The following is a 23,616-nucleotide window of genomic DNA, read 5'->3' as shown; positions in this document are numbered from 1 at the left end:
AGAGACCTATTTCGTTAATATTTTCTCCTAAATCTGTAACTAATTTCATTATCAATAGAAATAATTTTATATCCTGCGTAGGATTTGTCATTGATCATTGATCGATTGTAGAAATCAACATTTAAAAATATTTCAAGGGATTCTGAATAAAATATAGATTTAAGATTTTACTGATTTATTTCATAGCATATTATGCGGAAACTAATAAATACAAATTTATTTAAAATAAAAAGTGTTCAAAACAATTATAATTAATAAGGTCCAAAACCATTCACTCAATACAGATTAAGAGAGGATTATCCGTAGTTTGGCTCTTATTTGAATATTATTAACCAATCAGTCCTTTTTCCCATTAGATTATGACATGGGGTTATTCAAGGGGCGGACCAACGAATTCCTGAAAGACCCACAACGCATTGGTGGTTCCTCTGGTGCTGCAAATGTTCATAGGCGGCGGTAATCACTTAACATCAGGTGACCCGCCTACTGGTTTGCTCGCCATTTTTATTAAAAAAAAAACTCGATGAATATAGGTATATACGATCGAGGAAGTCTCTAGTTTCCAGATTACAGTTAAAATATTCAGTTTCAAAGTCACACAATCTCAAGAATTTAAATACAAATTTTTAAATTCGTGAAAATTTAGAACTAAAATCTGGCAAACACAAATATAGAGATTAGTTTCTATTTACATCGAGTTTGATTGGTTAATATTCAAATTAATACCAAACTACGTGTGTATGGAGCGAGTGACGGAGGGATTGCCGTTAAGGTGACAATAAGTTGAAATATCTTGTACAGGTCAATCGACCGAGTCTGACTTCAGTTTGGATTTCGGTTTGCCTAGCATTTCAGCTTCAGCTAACGTATCTGGCATTTTAGTTCCGAGAGTTTCAGGCTGCGTGAGGACCAACGCGCCACCAAGTAAGCCAGTGACGCCAAACATCACAGAGGGGAGGCCATGCCAGTATTGTATCTGAAAATTTTACAGCTATTTAAAAAACCGGTCAAGTAGAAGTCTGACTCGCACACGAAGGGTTCAGTACCATCGTACAAGAAGTTTGTTGTGGGCTCTTCTTAGACCTGGCCGCATTTGGAACCCTCGTAGCTCTAGTTTTTAACTTTTTTTTTTTTTTTTTTTTTATTAACTATCAAATATTGAACATTTTACAAATACTTTTAACACAACAAAAAAAACCACTAAGGTTTAGTATGTTGCTTATCATTCCGTCCATTAATCGATTTTGGGTATAGTGCTTCCATAAATAATATATACATTATGTATAGTTGCACTAGCACTAGGGAGCGTTACATGATAATAATTTGTTATATTTAATTTTTCAAAAATGGGAATTGTTAGTATTTGTTTTGAAAGTAAAGAAACTACTATATCATCTTACAAATGCAACAACTGACTTTCAAAAGGTGTAATTTATAACCTACTAGCAGTTGCCCGCGACTTCGTCCGCGTAAAATTTCTGGTTTCTCATGAGATCTGAAATTTTACCTACTCACTCAGTCTCACCTTAACACACGGAACCCAGAATACCTAAATGCCAATTTTCATATCTCTAACTTAGGATTTTCATATAACCTTTCAACCCCCATTTGAACCCCTTAGGGGGGAATTTAGTTAGATCCTTTCTTATTTGGTACCTACCCCCTAGAAAGAACCTACGTTTCAAATTTCAAGTAAAAATAACAATAGTTAAAACTTTCTATAAAAACTTTTCCCCCCTATTTTACCACCTTTAAGGGGGGCATTCCCCAAATTGACTTATACAGATTTTAATTATTTAAAGCTGATAACCTAAATGTCGATTTTCATGTCTCTAACTTCAAAAACATAGGACTTTCATACAACCGTCGACCCCCCCTTTCACACTCTTAGGGGGGAAATTTTTTCAAAACCGTTTCTTAGCTAACACCTGCGTCCAAGAAAGAACCTACCTTCCAAATTTCAAGTTTGTAGGCTTAATAGTTCCTGAGATTTCGTGATTAGTCAGTCAGTCAGTCAGTCAGTGAGTGAGTGGTATTTCGCTTTTATATATTTAGATTTTGAATAAACCGTTTGATTTGATTTGAACTCTCAACCCGATATAATAAAAAAAACAAGCAAGTAATATTTCCTGACTAATGTACGAGTGGGATGTCAATCTGATCGTAAGTCGTTAGCAAGTAAAAATACTAGCTAAGTATAATTAAATATAATAAAAATAGTAACGTACAAATACTGGTGTGAGTGGTGCAGCGATAGCGCCGATCCTTCCGACCATTGAGGAGAAGGCGAGGAGAGTGTGGCGGAACTCCGTAGGGTACAGCTCTGAAGTGTACAGGTACAGACAATTATTTGCCATCGATATGCCAAACTTTGCGAGGAGGTAAGTTATCAGCCGAATTGTGGACATACCTGAAAATATTATGTTGATCAAGATTTTTAAAACAGTAATTATGTAGTTAGTAGCACACGAGTAGATATAAAGACCAGAGGGGAAGCTTCATAGTAGCGGCTGGCTGTTGGTTCACTCACTCTAGCGCAGCTCACGCACACCACGACGTGTCACGGACGCTCCGTTTGCCGCCAAACTGGGCGCACGGAGCGTCCGTGGCACGTCGTGGTGTGCGTGAGCTAGTGTGAAGCTTCCCCTCTGGTCTATAATATCTACTCGTGTGGTTAGTAGTATATGCACTCCTGATTAAGATCCTTTTTTTCTTTGATCCGAAACTTTTGGCGCAATGAATAGGTAGGTACCTAGTACAATTAATCTGAATTCGTTTGCAAGCAAAACTGCCTTGAACTATATACCTACCTACCTACCTATTAAGTTAAGTCGACTATAAAGTTTATGATTCCAATCATTGAATAAAAAATTTAAGTCATTTCAAATCAAAAACGCCTAAAACTGTGCTAAAATTTAGTTCAAAATTCGTGGTTTCGATCAAAACGGACTAACGTACGTAAGTAACGGACGGATAATGAGGACTGGTTCTAAATCTGTTGATCTTTTACTGTAAACTGTAATGATGTGATGTAGCGATAGAATAATTAAATAAAAATCATCATTTTATTTAATTATTCTCTATAATAATGAATCCTAGCCCCATAAACTACCGCTATACAAAACATCATAATAATCATTTTATTACTACAATCCAAGACCCTATTACAGTAAAATTTCAACAGATTTCATTCACTTTATTTTTCCTCCTGTAAAATTTTATTTCGAGCAATTACACCGTTTTGCCAATTTCTCGGTGATACTGATAGTCATGACGTGCAACGTATAGTTAACTTAAATAGTTTTGATTTACTTTTATTAATTAAACTCACCACGCGGAATTATAACAAAGAGAATGTTGCATAAAGCGCTAAAGAAGAACCCAGAAGAAAGCGTGGCTCTTCTACCGATCCTATCCATTAGCAGAACACCAGCGTAGAAACCAGGGAGTTCCACGGCGCAAGTCAACATGTAGTTTAAGTATATGGTATCAGACAGTCCGGTGGAGTTGATAGATAGTCCATAATACACAAAAATTATGGCAATCCACCAAAATGGCGTTGTGCAGACTCGTCTTAGTAAAATCGGAGAGCGTAGCACCGTCCGGATCAAACCAGGCTTCGACCCCTAAAATAAAAAGGACTATTATAAATTATTACGAATGTAAAATTATAATATTTAGGTCACATTGTATTTAAGATGAATTTATTTCAAAGCAGCAGGTATTTAATCATAATTTTAGATTCAGTATGATTATAGTAGATAAAAATTAAGCCTTTTACAATTGTTTAGTTTTAAGTATTTTAATATTGTTTTTTTTTGTATTTTTTTTCATTTAACCTAATCTTGTATTATATGTATATGTTCTTTGTTTTTAAAATTAAGTTAGAAATATTCTTATTTTTTTTATTGATAAGTAGGCATGATTTTTTTTTAAATGCGTGCTACCTAATTTTTAATATTTTTTGTATGTTGATAATAATAATTTAAAAATATGTAGTGCACTCCATACAAACGCATTTTGGCTCTCATTTGAATACTATACTTAAGCAATCAAATTTAGTGAATATATAATTATTGGCGCCGCGATGCAAGACAGCTGTATGTGTATAATAATGTGTATATTTTTTAACATCTAAGTTAAGTTTGAGTTTGAGTTTTTTTTTCATATTATTTAACTTTGACAATATCAAAGTTAAATAATATGGAATTAATTGGTAAACTTAAGATTTATGAGGAGGGCAGCACTGTTGTAACGTGCTGCCACCCTATTGGTCCCCACCAAAAGTAGTGCAGGCTGTTTGTCACTAGAAAGCGATAGTGGCGCGGGCCGAGACGATAATATAATAACTTTAGACGTCAGCTAGCCAGTGATTGTTGATTATTCAGAGAGTGTACAAGTCGTTTTACATATAGTAACTTGGTGAGTTATAGTGATAATGTGTAATGTAATGTAAGGTGCCAATGTAACGTTAAAGAAGTAAATAAGTATGATGAAATTGGTGTGATATTAGCTGAGTAATATACTTTTTCTGGTATTGCTACGCGTATTATTTCGGTGGCTTTCATAATATTATGTCTATGGTTTTCCAGATTTGCGAACAATATTCAGTTACAAAGTTACGACACCTGCAAGTAAATACATCGTATCTCATTCTTCGTAACTTTACAGGAGAGCGCTTACGTTTTACAAAATTATTATTCATTCAGGTAAAATCTACACTTTCATATCATTTATATGTTATTATTCTAAGTATTTTTATTTTTATTGAGTTACCCAATTATTTTCCACAGTAGGTAGGTATATAAATACAAAATTTACAAATTCGCATTGTAATTAAACATACAATTTAATATGTTGTGTTAATATTGCCTTTATTCAGTAAAAAACTGTTTGTTCAGATACAAAGCCTGAGTTACGATGAAAGTTTGCTGAATACAAAAAAAAATACTTGCTGAGTACTAGACGGTATCTTAATTTACAATTTAAGTTACGTACTTAATATAATTGACGGCCAACTTAAGCAAGTATGACGTACCATTTACATTACCACTTTTTACAAACATTTTATCATACTCAATGGATGCTGACTCACAATCTTTTTTCACTGGCTAAAATCGCAACCCAACTTAATTAAGATGAGAGCAAAAAAACCAAGACAAGTTCGAGTCAGACTCGCACACCGAGGGTTCCGTACTCGGGTATTATTTTCGACATTTTGCACAATAAATCAAACTATTATGCATAAAAATAAAAAAAAACGTTAGAATGTACAGGAAAAGTCCTTTTATATGATACCCCACATGGTATAGTTATCTTACTCTGATAACTGAAAATACTAATTATTTGTCCATGAACACATTTTTTTTTGTGCTGTAACCACAATTTCACGGTTTTTTATTGCTTTATTACAAGAACTACCTACCTGCCTAATTTCATGATTGTGGGTCAATCACGACAGACAGACGGATAGATAGGCAGACAACGAAGTGATCCTATAAGGGTTCCTTTTTTCTTTTTGAGGTACGGACCCCTAAAAAGAGAACTTTTTGTGCACTATGAATATGATTTTAACTCAAAATCGCTAAAAAAATGAGTTACGATGTCTTCCTTGCAGGTGTAGACATGGTCTCAAGAATTGACATTTAAACCCGTGTAACTTTAAAACTAGTAGATAATTTTTATAGAAATTTTACAAACTAGGTATAGATAAGTATTAGTTTCTAGAACGTGTATAAAAAATGTCATCGAGTTAGTTGGTCAATATTCAAATAAGAACTAAACTAAACAAAAAAAACTACGTTTGTATGGAGCGAGTGACAGAGAGACTACCGTTACCATACCTCTGAATGAAGAACAGGAGCTTGTGGAGGATTCAATAAAGCTTCCGTAGAATTTTCACTAATCGTTTTTTTTGTTAACTCTCGCTACATTTTCCAGTATCTTTCTCGCCTCATCATACTTCTTTTTTGAAAGAAGCCAACGGATGCTTTCCGGCAAAAGCCAATAATATACCATCAAGAAAAAGCTCGGGATATATATGGCCAATGTGGTGTAACGCCAATTACCAATAAGCCAATATATTCCACCAAGCAACACTTGGCCTATCGAGAACATAGAAGCTGCATATGCGCCAGTGGCGACTCGATACTTTTTTCCAATTAGCTCCGCCGCTAAAAACAAAATTATTTTGGATATTAAATCAGAATGTCGTACTTGCACGACGCACGTTGGTCCACTAAAACTTAATTGCATGAGAAGGTACAATTATGTATTCATTGCTAGCGGATACCCGCTACCCGGTGTGTGCTACGAAACGCTTAAAACCTTAAAACATATTCGCATATATGCGAAAATATCGTATTACAAAAAAAGCGCAATTTATAATTTAAAACCGCGCAATTATCTACGAGGAAATTCCCTACAGTTATTGTTAGTAAAAAGCAATACTATAATATTATTTACCAAAGTATAATATTATTAACAAACCAAGTTAGGTTAGAACACAAAATATATTCATGTGCCCGGCCTGGTTAAAAATGTAAATGTTAAATTCAAAATATCATGTTTGATGCGGCGCTGCTTTTCCGGGCAGGACCACGCCTGGCAAGTCCGCTAGTATATATATGAAACACAAAAAATGTTTCTACTTATGTCCGTTTTATATAACTAAATGTTTCTACTTATGTAGAGAATTGCACGGTTTTAAATTATAAATTGAGCGTATTGCCCTTTTTTGTAATACGATATTTTTTCCGATATCTACCACTTTACCCCATAGCAAGATTCCGTAAGACATAAAACTGTGGAAATAGGCAAAGTATACCATTTTTGCAGTTTCTACGTCAGTTACCTGTCGAATCTTTCTAACAGAGTAAGCAGCAGAGCTGAGTTTACCAGCAAGTGTTGCTATATGGTCAGTTTTTGCGTTCTCCTATAAAATTTTATTTTGTGCAATTTCACCGTCTCGTTTGGGTAATGGGTATGAGTATAATGAATATGAAAAAATACTTACCAATAACATACGCTGAAGTATAGACGCTTGAACCAAGTATCGTCTGGACAACTTGCAAAATCATAAACATAGTGTAATTAACTGAAAAAGCTCTGATCGTACCGACGAACGTTAAACCAAAAATGTTGAACACAAGAGCTATCTTGCGACCAAATCTATCCGAGATGTACCCAGATAGCGGTAATCCTAGTAACACTCCAAGACTGCTTACTGTGCCTGCTAAAGCACGGAGCCACTCTTGACAGCCGAGGTCAAACTAAAACAAAAAAAATATAATTTAATATGCAAAAAACCAGTGAAGTACTCAGTGTAGGGTTCCGTTCATAGAATTCACTTTATAAATTTTAATTTTTATACTCACATCATACACAATAGTATTATCGTTGGCATAGACAAATCCCTCACAGCCAACAGTGTTCCCCTGGTCAAAGAGACTAGCTGGGCAGTGGTCCAACGAACCGTTGGTCCCGGAGTCGGTAGGGGCATACCTGCTGCAGCTCGTGAATCCTGAACTCGTTTTGGGTACTGCGTTCAGTAACCATTCAGGGTCGTAAGTATCCAGTTTACTACTTTCACCACATTCTGGTATTTGACACCTAGAGAAATTTATATTTTGCATGAAAAAAAGTCGTGAAAAATTTAGTGGCATTATACCTACTTAAGGAAAATATGTAAATCAGATAAATTGATTTAAGTGTCACGTTTTATATGATTTTTTTTTGATATTTCAATTTTATATGAAAAACAAATAGTAGACAGGTAGTACTAATGATTACTGATATCATAGCACAAAAATAACGCAAAAAAAATATTAAAAATCCTGTATTTATAAAAGTTCATAGTGTATAGCAAATAAAACATCTGACTGATGCTAGAGGTCAACTACCGTTGCATTGGTAGGTACCACTAGGTCAATGTCGCATTGTAGGCGGGGTTTTGACACCGAGTTTTGCACACTATAACATTGTGGGTTTGAAAATCACTAAAGGTACGGACAGACGTGCTCATTACTAGCACGAAAGCATGCTTTTATTGAGCAAGTGCTCATTAGTAGCACGTGTGTCATGTAATGAGCATGCTTATTTATAGCATGCTCATAAATCAACCGACGTTTGATTTTCGAGCATGCTACCTGAGGCGCGGGTAGAAGGGGGCGTGCTCCGAGCGCGTCTGAACAGGGTTTGCTTATTAGCATGTACTCAGTACAACATACAACATATAACTCTACAGTTTATTTAAGCATGCTTATTGCTGGCAAATGTGAACAGTTGCATGAGCATGCTAACATTAAGCTAGCATAAAAGCACGCTTTTTTTTAGCACGTCTGTCCGTACCTTAAAGGTACGGACAGACGTGCTCATTACTAGCACGAAAGCATGCTTTTATTGAGCAAGTGCTCATTAGTAGCACGTGTGTCATGTTTATGAGCATGCTTATTTCGAGCATGCTCAAAAATCAACCGACGTTTGATTTTCGAGCATGCTACCTGAGGCGCGGGTAGAAGGGGGCGTGCTCCGAGCGCGTCTGAACAGGGTTTGCTTATTAGCATGTACTCAGTACAACATACAACATATAACTCTACAGTTTATTTAAGCATGCTTATTGCTGGCAAATGTGAACAGTTGCATGAGCATGCTAACATTAAGCTAGCATAAAAGCACGCTTTTTTTTAGCACGTCTGTCCGTACCTTAAAACTAGAAGTACCTGTAAGGAAAATGGTTATTGGTATTAGAATTGTGTTTAGGTAATATTATAATGATGGCGCTGAGTTTTCGCTAACATTCTAATTACACTGTATAAAATGAAAAGTCCTATCTCAATCACCGACTGACTCATCAACGCCCAGCCCAAACCACACAAACTACCCTCAACAATAACTATAACACTTCTAACTAAGTAACTACGAGTCACAACACCAACGTCTCCAATGAGACCAGACAACCCTAACTAACCCTACCTAGGTCGCCTCCACATCACCTCTTATAGCGACTGCCAGACCAATCATCTAACCTAGCTACTACAACATCAGCTAGTCCAACAAACGGGAACCACATTAGGTAACGATGAAAAATGAAACTTACGGCAAGACACACCCTGTCTGCCTTCAAAAATCTTTTCTTAGCAAATGTCTACGTCATAATAGCAATCTGCATGCCAAATTTCAGCTCGATCCGTCCAGTAGTTTGAGCTGTGCGTTGATAAATCAGTCAATCAGTCAGTCACCTTTTCCTTTTATATTTAGATTTTCAGATATTCGAACTTACTTACCTGTGGGGTATGGCTGCTGCTAGAAATACGTAATCACTTTTAAAAGCCGCCAATATTATCGGTAACGACACCAACAGCATGTACCGAAGCTGGAACCGCCCGAACTCTCCAAGCTCATCTCTCAACACGTCGTCCAACTTTATTGGCTCTTCAACGACCGCTTCATCAGTTTCATTTCCATCACTGCCACTTTGCTTTACAGACATTTTTGTTTCAAGTACTTTATTTTTATTAGTCCCTATGAAGAGAGTTTATGAACTATTTTGAATAAGTACCTTCTAACGCGGTAAAATGCACTTTCAATGCTATTTGAACATGGCTTGCAAGATTTTTTGCAGATTTTCTTCTTCTTTCTTAATAATTCGAAAAGTTTTCTAGCAAGGAGTTTTACTATTTACATAATTTCAAAATGGAAATTATGAAATATTAAAATAATTAGTACGAGTGGTTCAAGTATTTATGTGTTAAAGTAACGAGGTGAAAAATAAAATGGAAATAACTCAGCCCGATATTTTGAATCAGGCAGAAATCGTACAAAATGGTGTTTTGGTTTTTTTGAACTTTAGTTTTTTTACAACTGTATTGAAAAACGTTACATTAATACACAGGCGTTAAGATTATTACAAATTTAAATATAATATATAAAAATACAAATATTATTGAGTAAACCCAAGCCGACCTTGTATCACATTAGGTACTACGTTACTACTACACACATGTACAAAGTACATTGTACTATAATTGTATTCAAGTTTTTGTAAGCAGAATGTAAAAAATTAATGTGGGTTTATATAAAAAAATCAATTTTCACTAAAATTATACGTATATTTTGTTTCTTAAATTATCGTAGTAGGAATTATTTTATAAAAAAATTTAGAGAAGTCAAATATTGTGGATATTTCATACGGACGTTAAATTTTAACACATTTTTTTTATTTAAACGTAAACAGAAGCCACTCGGTGGATCGTAGCCAGTAACTTTATCCGAAAATATACTAACACTAAAATATATCCTATAATCCTAAGCAAGGAAAGATGGTACTTGAAATAAGATAAATAATCTCATATCAGCATGGTGATGATAAAACCTGACGAAATTTCCGTATGAAATAACCAAATTCCCTCTAAAATATTATAACACTAGCTGATTCTCGCGACTTGCGTTTATTTAGGTTTTTAAAAACCCTGTGGGAACTCTATAAGTACCTACTCTTTACAGATAACACGCCCTCTAAATTTCACGTCTCTAGGACCAGTGGTTTAGGCTGTGCGTTGATATATTATAAGTCAGTCAGTCAGGACTTTGTTTTTTTTATACATTATAGGCGCACGCTTGACCATGATCACACCTGATGGGAAGTGATGATGTGGCCTAAGATGGGACGCGTTTGCCTAGAAGGTGCCTATTCACTCTTGTTTTAAAGATACCCGGATTATAATTGGCAGGAAACACTGATCTAGGAAGAGTATTCCAGACCCTAGCCATGCGTATAAGGCATGATGACGCAAAGCGTTTCGTACGCGAAGATGGAATGTTGACGACATAGGGGTGTCTTGTCTTTATATAAGTATACGTACAGATTTTGAGATATTCTAACTTACCTCTGTGGTATGGCGCTGCTGAAAATACGTACTTAATCGTTTTTGAAGCTGGAAGCAGCCAAACTCTCCAAGCTCATCTCTCAACACATCGTCCAGCTTTAGGTTCTTCAACGACATTTTCTTCATCATTTTCATTTCCATCACTACCACTTTGCTTTGCAGACATTTTGTTATTTTTATTACTCCCTATGGAGTAGGAACTATTTTAAATAGATACTAACTCCTAGGCCATAAAGAAATTTGCATCTAACTTTTTTGTAGAGTGTACAAAATTAATGTAGGTTTATATTAAAAAAAAACGATTTTGTTTCATAAATTATCGAAATATTATTTTGTGATAAAATTTGAGCTGTCAAATATTATGGTTATTTCTTACGGACGTAAAATATTAAAATTAAAAATTTCAATTCAAACGGAAACAGACACCTAGCCAATAAGTTAATCCGAGACTATACAAACACTAAAACTTATCTTAAAAGCAACAAATCATGGTAGGTACTTGAAATGAGATAAATACTCGTACAAAAATGAGATAAATAATAATAATATTATCAGATGATCATCAAGATCGATAATAATAAAACCTGTCACCGTACTTATGAGTGAAATAAAAAAGCATCATGACCTACAAAATATACAATACAGCGACATATTTTATACATTTTTATCTAACGCTCATATATTTTAAAATCCTGATTATGAAATCAAAATGTCTCACACATTGACGTACTTTATTCACATACATCGATAAACCTAGTATCTACGCGACAGGTCAAGATGACACTCGGGGTATGAGGCGGAGAGGACGCCCCGCACACCGCATGTCCCGCACCAGGTTAACGCGGGGACTGTGCGGGAGTGCGGGGCGTCCTCACCCCGATTGCCATCTCGACCTGTCCCGTACTATACAATATACCACCACGCTGATAAACTCGTGAGCATCAGCATATTTTCGAACAAATGCGACCGAATTTTACATAATTATTATTAAAATAAATTATTAAATACCTATGTGTTACCAAAAAATTTATTTTTTTAATAAGATCACTGAGTTCAGATTTCAGAATTCTGTCTGTTGACTGATTTCCCTAGCAATTCAGCTTCGGAAAACGTATCTGGGAGCTTGGTTCCTAGAGTCTCAGGTTGTGTGAGCACCAAGGCGCCGGCGAATAATCCCATAGCACCGAACATCACTGATGGCAGGCTGGTCCAATATTGTTCCTGAAAGTTTTGGAGACCTATGAAATAGGCTACTTGACTCATATCTAATTTCGTCCAATAAATGATTATTTATTATAGTATTTTGCTTAAGACAACGAAATATATGAATAACAATTATTAAAAACGCAGGATGGATATATAAATCCAATTTAAAAAAAATACAATTTTTATTTTTATTTGAAACGCAGAAAACGCTGTCAGCCATGATGTGACGTCATTAAATATGTAAACAAAGAAATGTCATCCCTATGTCACGCGGGGACTAACGTAGTATCCATATATATAAAATTTAAAGTCCGTAAAAGTTTGTCAGGACTTTAAATTATCTACTTTTTTTACATTCTCGGATGATACAATAACGATAATTACTATATTTTTCATGTAAACTAGTATAGAAGTCATGTTTATTAAACTTTGGGAGGTTATGCTGTTGTTTACAAATGCATGACGTCAGAGCACAGAAAATCTATCGGCCAAACATGGCCGACAGTGTTTTCACCCGTCTAAGAAAAATATATTTTTAAATTAAAGTTTTACGGTTTTTAGGGCGCAAAAAAATATAGTGTTATTTTTTTTGATCTAATAGGACAAATATTAACCATTTAAGACCTACTTAAAAAAAGTGTCAACTAGCCTATTACAGAAATAGGGCAACAAACTGCGACAAGAAATATGAAGTTAGTGTTTCGCAATACATGACATCAAATGACAAATATTAAAAAAAACACTTTATTCTTTGACGTAAGACTTTTAACAGCTTTTTTACCGTTATCTCCCAAACCAATCATAATCCAAACTTCATAGTCGCTCATCGTTCCTCTCTGTGTTGGGGACAATACGCAGAGAAACTTTCAGCTTTTATAAAATGACTATGCTCGCGCCTTCGTCCGCGTGGACTACACGAATTTCAAACCCCTATTTCACCCACTTAGGGATTGAATTTTCGAAAATCCTTAGCGGATGCCTACGTCATAATAGCCATCTGCATGCCAAATTTCAGCCCGATCCGTCTAGTAGTTTGAGCTGTGCGTTGATAGATGAATCAGTCAGTCAGTCAGTCAGTCAGTCAGTCAGTCAGTCACCTTTTCCTTTTATATATTTAGACTATGCTCGCGCCTTCGTCCGCGTGGACTACACGAATTTCAAACCACTATTTCACCCACTTAGGGGTTGAATTTTCAAAAATCCTTTTCTTAGCGGATGCCTACGTCTTAATAGCTATCTGCATGCCCTCCCAGCCTTTCTCCGTTTAAGCTAGAGTACTATAACGCTGCTTACAAGTATCGGTGTCAGTGGAGCAACAATCGCGCCGAGTCTCCCCACAGTTGAGGAAAACGCCAGAAAAGTGTGCCGATACTCCGTGGGGTACAGCTCTGACGTGTAAAGGTAGAGAGACGCCAGTGCCATCGTCACCCCCACCTTCCCAAGTAGGTAGGTTAACAGCCGGACTACATACATACCTAAAATAATTGCAAATTTTGCGATTACAAACATGAATATAAATGTACATATGACGGCTTGACTCATTAGCACTCACGATAGTTTAAATGCTAAAATACAAGTTATTATCATTCTTTACGGGCTCTTATTGAAAATTCAAGTTTTAATTATAAGCAGGTATAATATAAACTTAGAATGCGGATTTTACAAACAAAATCTAGATGGCTTAATTTAGCACTAAATAATGGTAGACTGTTGTAATAAAACGATGTGATTTTTTGTATAGCGGAAGTTAATGAGGCTAGAATTCATTATTAAAGAGAATAATTTAAAAGAAAACATGCTTTTTATTTATTTTTAACATGAACATCACGCTGTACAGAAGGTGAATAATGACGTCACAATCTGTTAACGACATTTTTTTTTCAATTTTTAAACATGAAAATAGAGTAATTTCTGTGGAAAAATATTTTTTTTTTGTTAAAAAACTAAAAAAATATTTGTCGTTTATGGTACGATTACACCTACCGAGTAGTGAAGCGAGACAGTAAAATGTCACTCGTCCGAGACAGTGCTGTGGTTGAGAAATTGTGGCGAAATTGCAGAAATTGCACTCTGATAAAACGTTTATATACCAACCGAGTACTCGGCCGAGGACACTGACTCGCCACTGTACTCGTTAGGTGTAATCGTATTATTACGCCTTTTGACGTCATCAATCGCTATTGGTACAGCGTGACGTTATTAATTAATTATTTTAAAAATATATAAAAATCATGATTTAAAAAAAAAAATCTTTTAATTATTCTAGCCCCATAACTGCCGCTATACAAAAAAATCATGTCATTTTATTACTACAGTTCCAAAAATAAACTAAGAAGAATAGAACTTCTAATTAGTGAAAATAAAATGAGATACGTATAGCACACTATCGATGGCCGCTGGGGCAGACGTGTTCTGGAGTGGAGACCGCGTATCAGCCAGCGTAGTGTGGGACGACGTCCAACCCGCTGGACTGACGACCTTAAGAAAATAGAGGGAAGTGGGTGGATGAGGAAGGCGGAGGATCGTGTGTGGTGGCGTGCTTTTGGGAAGGCGTATGTCCAGCAGTGGACGCAAACAAGCTAATTGATTGATTGATAGCACACTATAGGTACAATGATTCAATAAGCATGATCATTATTATACTAACCATTGGGTATAAAGATGAAGAGTATGCTGCATAAAGCACTAAGGAAAAATCCCGACGAAAGTGTGGCTCTTCTGCCAATCTTTGTGAGTAGGAAAGCTCCAGCAAAACATCCAGGGATTTCCACAGCGCTAGTCAACATGTAGTTCAGGTACATAGTATCTGACAGTCCGGTTGAGTTGATGGACAGTCCGTAGTAAACAAATGTTCCCGCGATCCACCAGATGGGAGTAGTACATACTCGAGTCAATAAAATGGGAGAGCGTATCACGGTCCGAATCAAACCAGTTTTCTTTACCTAAACATACAAAATCTCATTGAAGCAATTTATGAATAAAATATATGTCACTGAAATTGACTGAATAAAGTCATAATACCCAAAATACGATCTACTGCAGCTTATAATACAGGGCAAGGTAAAAGACAGACGTAAATATCCTGGCTTAAGTGGGCTCAGTTCGGTGCTTTCTTCATACAAACGTAGAAGGGTAATTACTACATTATTTGATATTGCTCAAAACTAAGTATTATATCGATTAATCTCGTCCTTATCTAGGTTTATTGATATATGAAACATTAAAAAAAATATGTTTTAAAGTTACGAGCCTCAAAAGATTCCTATTTTAACACAAAATTTATGACAACTTTTGGCGTCAATAAATAAGATTAGGGGTATGAAAATTGTAAAGGAATTTAACATTAGACATAGTTGATTTATTCATTAGTTGAAATAACTATACTTTGTAAACATAAAGCTAGCAGTTTTTTCTCAAAAATACTTTTCTTTAACCCTTGATTTCGGTGAAAATCATCGTGCCTCTCACCTTTCTCATACAATGTCAAGTGAAAAGCAAACAGGTTCGGTCGAGCGTACTGCGTCACCTTAAGAACCTTCGCCAGTGGTTTACAAAAAGGTTTATAAAAGGTCACTGTTTAGGGAAGCGGTAAACAAGATCTAGTTAACCCTAATGATTGCCAATCTCCGGTAGGAGATAGCACTAGAAGAAGAAGAAGACAGTGATAATAAACTACCAAAAAATTACAAAAATTTTATTCGATCGATAAGTGCAATAAAAATTATTTTAAATTTTGCGATTTAAACGCTGGGAAAACGCTGCCCACCATCTGTTTAGGTTCTTGAGGCGTCATGACGTCATACGGATTAGTAAGCAAAGGTGTTTTCTTAGTAAAATACATTGCAATTTCAATCCATGTGACGTCACAGTCGGAATTAACATGACGGCTACGGTATCATGCGTTTTGGACATTTGTAGAACAGATTAAAAAAGTAAAATCTTTAAAATGAATTATAAAATTCGTTATATAATTCTTTAAACTGAAATTTAATTTTGCTTATTGCTAATACTGATATTGTTTATAAATTAACATTTTTAGTTTTTTCTCGCTTGGTGTACCTATAATACCGTATTGCACAAAAGTTACCTGTAAACGAGGAAGAGGGCGTTGTTGAGGTTTCAATAAAGCTTCCATAGAATTATCACTGATTGATTTTTTATTTAATCTTGCTGCAGTTTCTATAATCTTTCTTGCTTCTGCATACCTTTCCTTAACGAGCAGCCAACGAATACTTTCAGACAAAAGCCAATAATAAACAACCATGAATAAGCAGGGGGTACAGAGTGCCAGTGTAGCGTACCGCCATGTACCAATGAGCCAATACACTCCGCCCATCATCACTTGCCCCAGTGAGTACATGGACAGTAACGTTACGCCGATGAAGCGATATTTTGGTCCAACAAGCTCTGTGGCTGAAATAAAAATAAAATCATGACTTCAAACTAAGAAAATGGCTCCATTAAATGTTTTCAAAAAGATGTATGGAGCCGAGACATGGTCGCTAACTAGTAACTATGGGCCTTATAAGAAAGCTCAGAGTCACTCAGCGGGCGATGGAGAGAGCTATGCTTGGAGTTTCTCTACGTGATCAAATCAGCAATGAGGAGATCCGTAGGAGAACTAGAGATAACCGACATAGCTCAACGGGTTGCGAAGCTGAAGTGCCAATGGGCATAGGGCACATAGTTCGTACAACCGAGAGACGTTAGGGTCCCAAGGTGCTGGAATGGCGACCTCGCACCGGAAGACGCAGCGTTGGAAGGCCCCCACTAGGTGTACGGACGACATCAGACGAGTCCCAGGGAGCCGCCGGATTCAGGCGGTGCAAGACCGTGGCGTGTGTAAGTCCTTACAAGAGATCTATGTCCAGCAGTGGACGTCCATTGGTTGATGATGATGATGATGAAAAAAGGTTACTTACCTAAAACAAGAGCCGTGGAATAAACACTCGATCCAAACACAGTTTGAACCAGTTGCAATATCATGTACATGGCGTAATTAACAGAAAAGGCCCGGATCACTCCGACAAGACCCAAACAGACAATGTTGACTACCAAAGCAACCTTGCGGCCGAAACGATCCGAGATGTATCCAGTGAGAGGCAATCCTAGTATCAAGCCGATATTACCCACGGTTCCTGCTAAAGCGCGAAGCCATTCATTGCATCCAAGATCAAACTAAAACAAAAAATTGTATAGTAATTTTAATTTAGTCACAAGTCCTATTATAGATGACAAAAGTATATAATACTAGCTTTTAGAGTTAGGTTTTTAAAAATCCCGTTGGGACTCTTTGATTTTCCGGGATAAAAAGTATCCTATGCCACTCTCCAGGTCTTTATGTATACCCATGCAAAAAATCATATCAATCCGTTGCACCGTTGGGACGTGATTGCAGGACAAACTAACAAACCAGCAAACCAAAAACCATGGTTTGTTGGATTGTTGTGACAAAACAATGAACCAACAAACAAACAAACACACTTTCGCATTTATAATAAGGGTAGGTACTTATCTATTTCTAAAGACTACTATACAAAATGAAGTCAGTAAAGCTATAAAAGTAAAAAAAACAAGAAATTGTTAGAGAAGACTTGGAACAAATAGAGAAGTTAGTTTAAATCTATTTATTTGTTACTTACATCGTATACTACACTAAAGTCGTTTGCATAGACAAAGTCTTTGCAACTAACGACGATTGTGTGGTTAAATAGACTGGCAGGGCAGTAGTCCAAGGAACCGTTGATTGCGGAATCAGTAGGAGCATATCTGTCACAGCTCGAGAAGCCTGACTTTGTCTCCGGCACTGCGTTTAAGATCCAATCAGGATTATAGGTAAGCAAACTGCTATTTTCACCACATTCTGGAATTCGGCATCTGAAATTGAAAAAAGTTTTTTTGAAAACTTTGTTATCTTCAAAACAACATGAGTTTATTTTGTTATTTGATACTGACGATTATTTGAAACTTTAGTAGCTGAGTAAGTTAGTATTGTTAGAGAAAAAAATCTAAACTGCGTTATGTGGGGGTCCGTCTAGCATGGATCGATGACCAAAAAAGTATGACAGGAAGTTGCTGGTTGAGGAAGGATTAGGACTAGGTGAGGCCGCCAAACATTAGGGAAACTCTATGGTTAGTTATCACCCTACTGGAAAAGCCGTGCCGCCAAGCGATTTAGCTTTCCGGTGCGATACCGTGTAGAAACGAAAGGGGTACCTATGGGTTTAATAATAATTGCCATACACAATGCTTGAGATTGCAGTCAAGGCGTAACTTATATCTGAATAAAAAAAAATCCAAAAGTTTTTTGTTGTTGTTGTTAATTTATCGACTAGCGCTTGGCTGCAATTACGCCTTGTTATAGCAAGACGTGATAATGCAGTCTAGAAGATGCCTATACAATCTTGACTTTAAGGTACTCATATTATAATTGGAAGGAAAAACTGATGCTGGAAGGGTGTTCCAAATCTTAGCGATTCGAATTAGAAATGAGGAGGCAAATCGCTTCGTACGTATCCGTGGAGTTTCGACTACGTACGGGTGCAGACCTTGCGGTACGATAGTAGATGTAGTGTAGAAGTGGATGTCGACAGGCTGACGATGATGATGATAATATCATTTGTTTTTACATTGAAACTTTATAGATACATATATGCCTTCAAACACTAGAGAATAGCCTTGAAGTTTACTCTTTGTAGATAATATTGCCGTAAAATCATAATTGCTATAAGGCCGCGATTACATCTGCAAAGATGTAATCCCCCCCCCAATAAAAATGTTTTGACGACCTCCCTGGCGCAGTGGTGAGCGCTGTGGTCTTAATAGTGGAAGGTCCCGGGTTCGATTCCTGGCAGGGGTTTGGAATTTTATAATTTCTAAATTCCTGGTCTGGTCTGGTGGGAGGCTTCGGCCGTGGCTAGTTACCACCCTACCGGCAAAGCCGTGCCGCCAAGCGATTTAGTGTTCCGGTACGATGCCGTGTAGAAACCAAAGGGGTATGGGTTTAATAAACTGCCATACCCCTTCCAGGTTAGCCCGCTATCATCTTAGACGGCATCATCACTTACCACCAGGTGAGATTGCAGTCAAGGGCTAACTTGTATTTGAATAAAAAAAAAATGTACTTATTAGAGTAATTACATTACATTTGTACGCTGACATGGCCAATGTGCTGGACTATGTTTCTTAGATTTAACGCCTTATGAACCTACACACATTATGCAAATAACGAATTGTATTTTATTGTCGTAAGTTAATAATGTAAGCTCTTTACGCGAGTAAAACTTACAGACAATGAGTTAGAAGCCATTGCTTACAGGTGTAATCAAACTCAAAACTTAATCTCAAATTATTTATTCAGAATAGGTAAAATTTTACGCTTCCTTATTGTCAAAATTTTTATTTGTAAGATGATATGATATAGTGGTGATAATTAATACATACTTAAAACTAAAGCTACGAGGGTTCCAAACGCGCCCAGCTAGGTGATTTCTCTAACTCAGTGTCTAACACTAAATGATAGCCACCGAGGTTGGTTAGTTCTACATTGCTGCTTCACTAGGTGATATTAAAATATTTTTTCGTAGAAAACCTTCAACGGATTTAAAAATGAGATCCGTACCTATCATTCAGTGTTAGAAACTGAGTTAGCGAATCACCCTGCAGGTCTGAAAAGATCTGAGAATCGCGGCCGTATAGTGCAAATACATATAAAGTGTAAAATTGTAATATTTAAATTAATGAATGCATATTATATATCCATTTTGATTACTCGAGAGGTAATTTATATCAAAATGGATATATTACACTGTAAAAGAGCTATACTTCACCTGTGTGGTATTGCTGCAGCGGAAAGGATGTAATCGTTTCTAATACCAGAGAATATGATTGGTATTATTATGATGAGGACAGATCGCAACTGAAACCAGCCAAATTCACCAAGCTCTCTTCTCACGAGATCGTCACAGTTTGTCGGTTTTTCAAACTCACTGCTTGCCTTCTCTTCAACTTGATCTTTTCCATCAGAAGTATTTTCACCATCACTATCATTATGTTTTACAGGCATTATAAATTACGATTTTGATTTTGATTATTTATTATAAACACTTTGTTCGTTCATCCCTGGAGTTTACACGTATTTGAATAAGTATCATGTTAATACTTGCACATATTTAAGTACTTTTATTATAATAATTCATAAATAGGAATACATTAAAACAATACAAAAGTTACATAAAAAAGTGTACCTACCTATGGAAAATTAAAAAAAATACAAAAATTTAAAAAAAAATTGCGCGTGCGTGTATATGTGTGTGTGTTATCTGAGACGCTGTCTTGTCTCATATAATTTAAAGTGAGCCAATTATGGCAGTCCACGCGTGGTCTACGCAGCCCGATTTGACAAACTTTGTTAAATTAATCTACGCTTATTTTTTCCAAACTTGCGATCAAGTTGCGATCGTTAGTTACAATTGTATACTTACGAAGGGTTATGATAAGTACAAAAAGTTGACGTAAAAGACGCTCAGTTTAAGACACTTACCCATGATATAAAAGCGAAAGTGTGTTTGTTTGTTGGTTTATTAGTTTGTTGGTTTGTCCTTCAATGACGTTTCAACAGAGCAACGAATTGACGTAATTATTTGCATGGGTATAGTTAAAAACCTGGAGAATCACATAGGATACTTTTTATCCCGGAAAATCAAACGATTCCTACGGGATTTGCAAAACCTAAAGCCACGCGAACGAAGTCGCGGGCATCAGCTAGTTTAAATATATAAAAGGAAAAGGTGACTAACTGACTGACTGACTGATCTATCAACACAGCTCAAACTACTGGACGGATCGGGCTGAAATTTGGCATTCAGATAGCTATTATGACGTAGGTATCCGCTAAGAAAGGATTTAAAAATCAACCCCTAAGGGGGTGAAATAGGGGTTTGAAATTTGTGTAGTCCACTTGGACGAAGTCGCGAGCATAAGCTCGTATTACAATTCTAAACTAGAAAAGAATAGGTTTCAACATCATAACTTTCAAAACCGCTCGTCCGTTACAACCATCGATATAAATGACAAGATATGCCCAAGCGAACAAAATTTTCCACGGTTTTGGAACCAAATAAATCAGCGCCACCACTTAGATACCAATGAACGACCCGTTTGAAATCCAGACGTCACTGAGGTTGCATTGGTGCTAAATAAACATTTTAGGACCCAATTAATCGATGCCATTTTGCTTGTTCAATGGCCCTGTCCTTACGAAGTAATATATAAGTCAATGGTTACAACCGAAGCTATATTGTGTTGTGTTGTCGGTAGCTCCCCAGGGTCTGACGTGACGCAATCAGAGCAAACACTGTACGACGAACGCAAAACCTACCTATATTATAGTTTTCAAGGTTTCCGAGCTCGTCAGATTTCTGAGATTTTAAAGATAAACGAGGAGCTGGCGTACACAGACGGTTACGTATAAATATAAGGAGCAAAACAAAATGGGTGAAAACTTTACTGTAATGATTACAGTAAAGTTTTACCCATTTTGTTTAACTTTACTGTAATGTTTACAGTAAAGTTTGACCCATTTTGTTTAACTTTACTGTAATGTTTACAGTAAAGTTGCCATCCATTTCTAGAGATTTCTAGGGTTCCACAACTGAAGGGTGCCAACGGGACCCTATTCATCCGTCCGTCTGTCCGTCAGCGGGCTGTTTCTCATGCACCGTAATAGTTAAGTTGAAATTTTTATAAAATGTGTATTTCTATTGCCACTATAACAACAAAGACTAATAATTTCAACATGACCGCCATGAAAATTAAAGAATAAATTTAAAAGTGTCATTTCTTGTATGATGGTACCTACGGGACCCTTCGTGTGTGAGTCCGACTCGCACTTGACCGGTTTTTTGCCTGAGTGTATAACCATTTTGCCAGCCAGCTGAGATTGAAATAATAATAAAAAAAATCATCAACTCGAAAGTGTGAGAAACAATAGTAACTAACTAGACGTAACGTGAATGGTGGGTAGGTACATTCCAGGGGGTGGCAACTTTGTATGGGGCCACTGCAGACTTTTTTATGGAAGCATTTACAAGGAAACAAACAAATTTTTTGTCTCATTCTAGACTTCAAAGTCAGAGACAAAGTTTCAAACTATAAACAACTGGCAACTATCTACTTTATGGTACGTTTGTTTTTAGGTTGTTGGTTTAAATATGAAAGTATTCTTTCCCAACAGTTGTGATTTTGTATATTTTTAGTTGCATTTCATGTGGTTTAGTGTTTTTGCTTCTATTTTTCTCTCCCTGTTAGTTAAAAATGTGTAGTTCTATGGAACCACTAATAGATGGCGTGACGGTGCATGGTCTGCACTTAATTTGTATGTAGTTGGGCTTCTTCTCCTGGAGTAAATGTATTCTGTGGTACATCCACTCGAACCACGCTGCCAAATAAAGTGATAAAGTCTAGAGCAAAATAAGCTCTAGCGCGTAGTGATACGACATTAACTGGCCTGCGCGCACGCGGTATTACTATTGGTTCGAAGTCTTATTCGATTTTTTAGAGTTCAAGTTTTTCTCGATTGTAAATTTGCCATTTTTGACTCTAATAATTTTTATATTTATAAATCGATTGTAATACCACAGCAAAATCATTTCGCTTCGGAAAAACAACCAATACAATTTCAGCGTGTATAAAAGGAGAATCTGACCGAGGCTCTAATCCGTAAATTTTATTTTGAATGCATCAAAGTCCGGTGCGGAATTAATTCACTTACTTAGGTAAACAATTAGCAAAGGTCATAGGTAGGTACGAATTTAAATAATTAAGTATAGTAAAAATATTTTTTAAATAAATCTTAATTCCTAATTCACCTGTGGAACGACCTAATACTGAATTTGCGGCCATTTTTCACTCAGCTTTCACCCGAAAGACTAACACCATGTATAATAATTATGTAACTCGATTGAAATTGATATTGGTAGGTACTAAAATAAAATAATGTTTATAATGTAAAAATGTAAAATCAAGGAGAATGATAAAAAATTATGTCAAAATGTAGGTACAAAAATAACATTAAAAATATGGTGCATTACGTATAAGAAAACAGTAACACTACGTTCATGAAAATTACTCAACAAAAGGAAACACTTCACATTAATTTCTGGATAATCCCACTTAGCTACTTGACACTTAGTTCCACACGACATTAAAACTCTGACGCACACATTTACTACTTAACCGTTAAATACATATGTTAGATTTTACGTATTTTAACACGCGAGGCTAATCTGTATCTCACGAATTATGAATAATCACATCGACCGACGCTAGCTGATAACAGATAAAAACCGTCATAACGTTGAAATAATCCATAGAATTGTAATTCAGCGCGTGAATAATAAATAACCTTCGAAATAAATGAAACTACGTTTCGATGCGTTCGGGTTCAAAACATGACTGAAGTTAGGAAGCTACGTTAAAAATATCGTCAGAGTACAGTCACCTCCGCCATACTACATACTACATG

The 23,616-nt window shown here is 36.2% G+C and overlaps 2 protein-coding genes across 7 annotated transcripts; both read right to left on the bottom strand.

The window, feature by feature from the left end:
- Positions 1-511: 511 nt before the first annotated feature.
- LOC138402980 (solute carrier family 22 member 3-like) lies at positions 512-10,919 on the bottom strand. The gene is given in 9 exon segments (XM_069501739.1): positions 512-976; positions 2,229-2,410; positions 3,332-3,626; positions 5,844-5,906; positions 5,908-6,173; positions 7,016-7,271; positions 7,377-7,611; positions 9,285-9,522; positions 10,887-10,919. Coding segments are annotated over 8 exon segments (1,677 nt in total). The 5' UTR covers positions 9,491-9,522; positions 10,887-10,919; the 3' UTR covers positions 512-802.
- Positions 10,920-11,136: 217 nt separating this feature from the next.
- LOC117986495 (organic cation transporter protein-like) lies at positions 11,137-23,554 on the bottom strand. 6 transcript variants are annotated; one of them, XM_069501731.1, is made up of 8 exons: positions 23,497-23,554; positions 19,922-20,213; positions 17,735-17,969; positions 17,015-17,270; positions 16,180-16,505; positions 14,740-15,034; positions 13,386-13,567; positions 11,137-12,107 (listed from the first exon to the last, which is right to left on the bottom strand). In XM_069501731.1, exons 2-8 carry the CDS (start codon positions 20,155-20,157, stop codon positions 11,940-11,942), a joined length of 1,698 nt encoding a protein of 565 aa, XP_069357832.1. In that variant the 5' UTR covers positions 20,158-20,213; positions 23,497-23,554; the 3' UTR covers positions 11,137-11,939. The 6 variants fall into 6 exon arrangements, with proteins under 6 accessions (XP_069357832.1, XP_069357828.1, XP_069357831.1 ...); XM_069501727.1 differs by having other exon boundaries at positions 22,961-23,531; XM_069501730.1 differs by having other exon boundaries at positions 23,243-23,531.
- Positions 23,555-23,616: the final 62 nt, after the last annotated feature.

This window comes from Maniola hyperantus, chromosome 11 (assembly GCF_902806685.2).
Source record: "Maniola hyperantus chromosome 11, iAphHyp1.2, whole genome shotgun sequence".
NCBI classification, from domain to species: Eukaryota; Metazoa; Arthropoda; class Insecta; order Lepidoptera; family Nymphalidae; genus Maniola; species Maniola hyperantus.
Note: the sequence above shows the minus strand (reverse complement) of the source record. Positions and strands in the feature narration are given on the sequence as shown.

Excerpts from the sequence above, each read along its gene's own strand:
- LOC117986495 (XM_069501731.1), bottom strand. The coding sequence starts at position 20,157 with ATGCCTGTAAAACATAATGATAGTGATGGTGAAAATACTTCTGATGGA. Across the intron at positions 13,568-14,739 it reads CTTCATCTTTATACCCAATG|GTATGTATGTAGTCCGGCTG; the intron begins GTTAGTATAATA and ends CAATTATTTTAG. Across the intron at positions 12,108-13,385 it reads CTCCACTGACACCGATACTT|GAACAATATTGGACCAGCCT; the intron begins GTAAGCAGCGTT and ends CAAAACTTTCAG.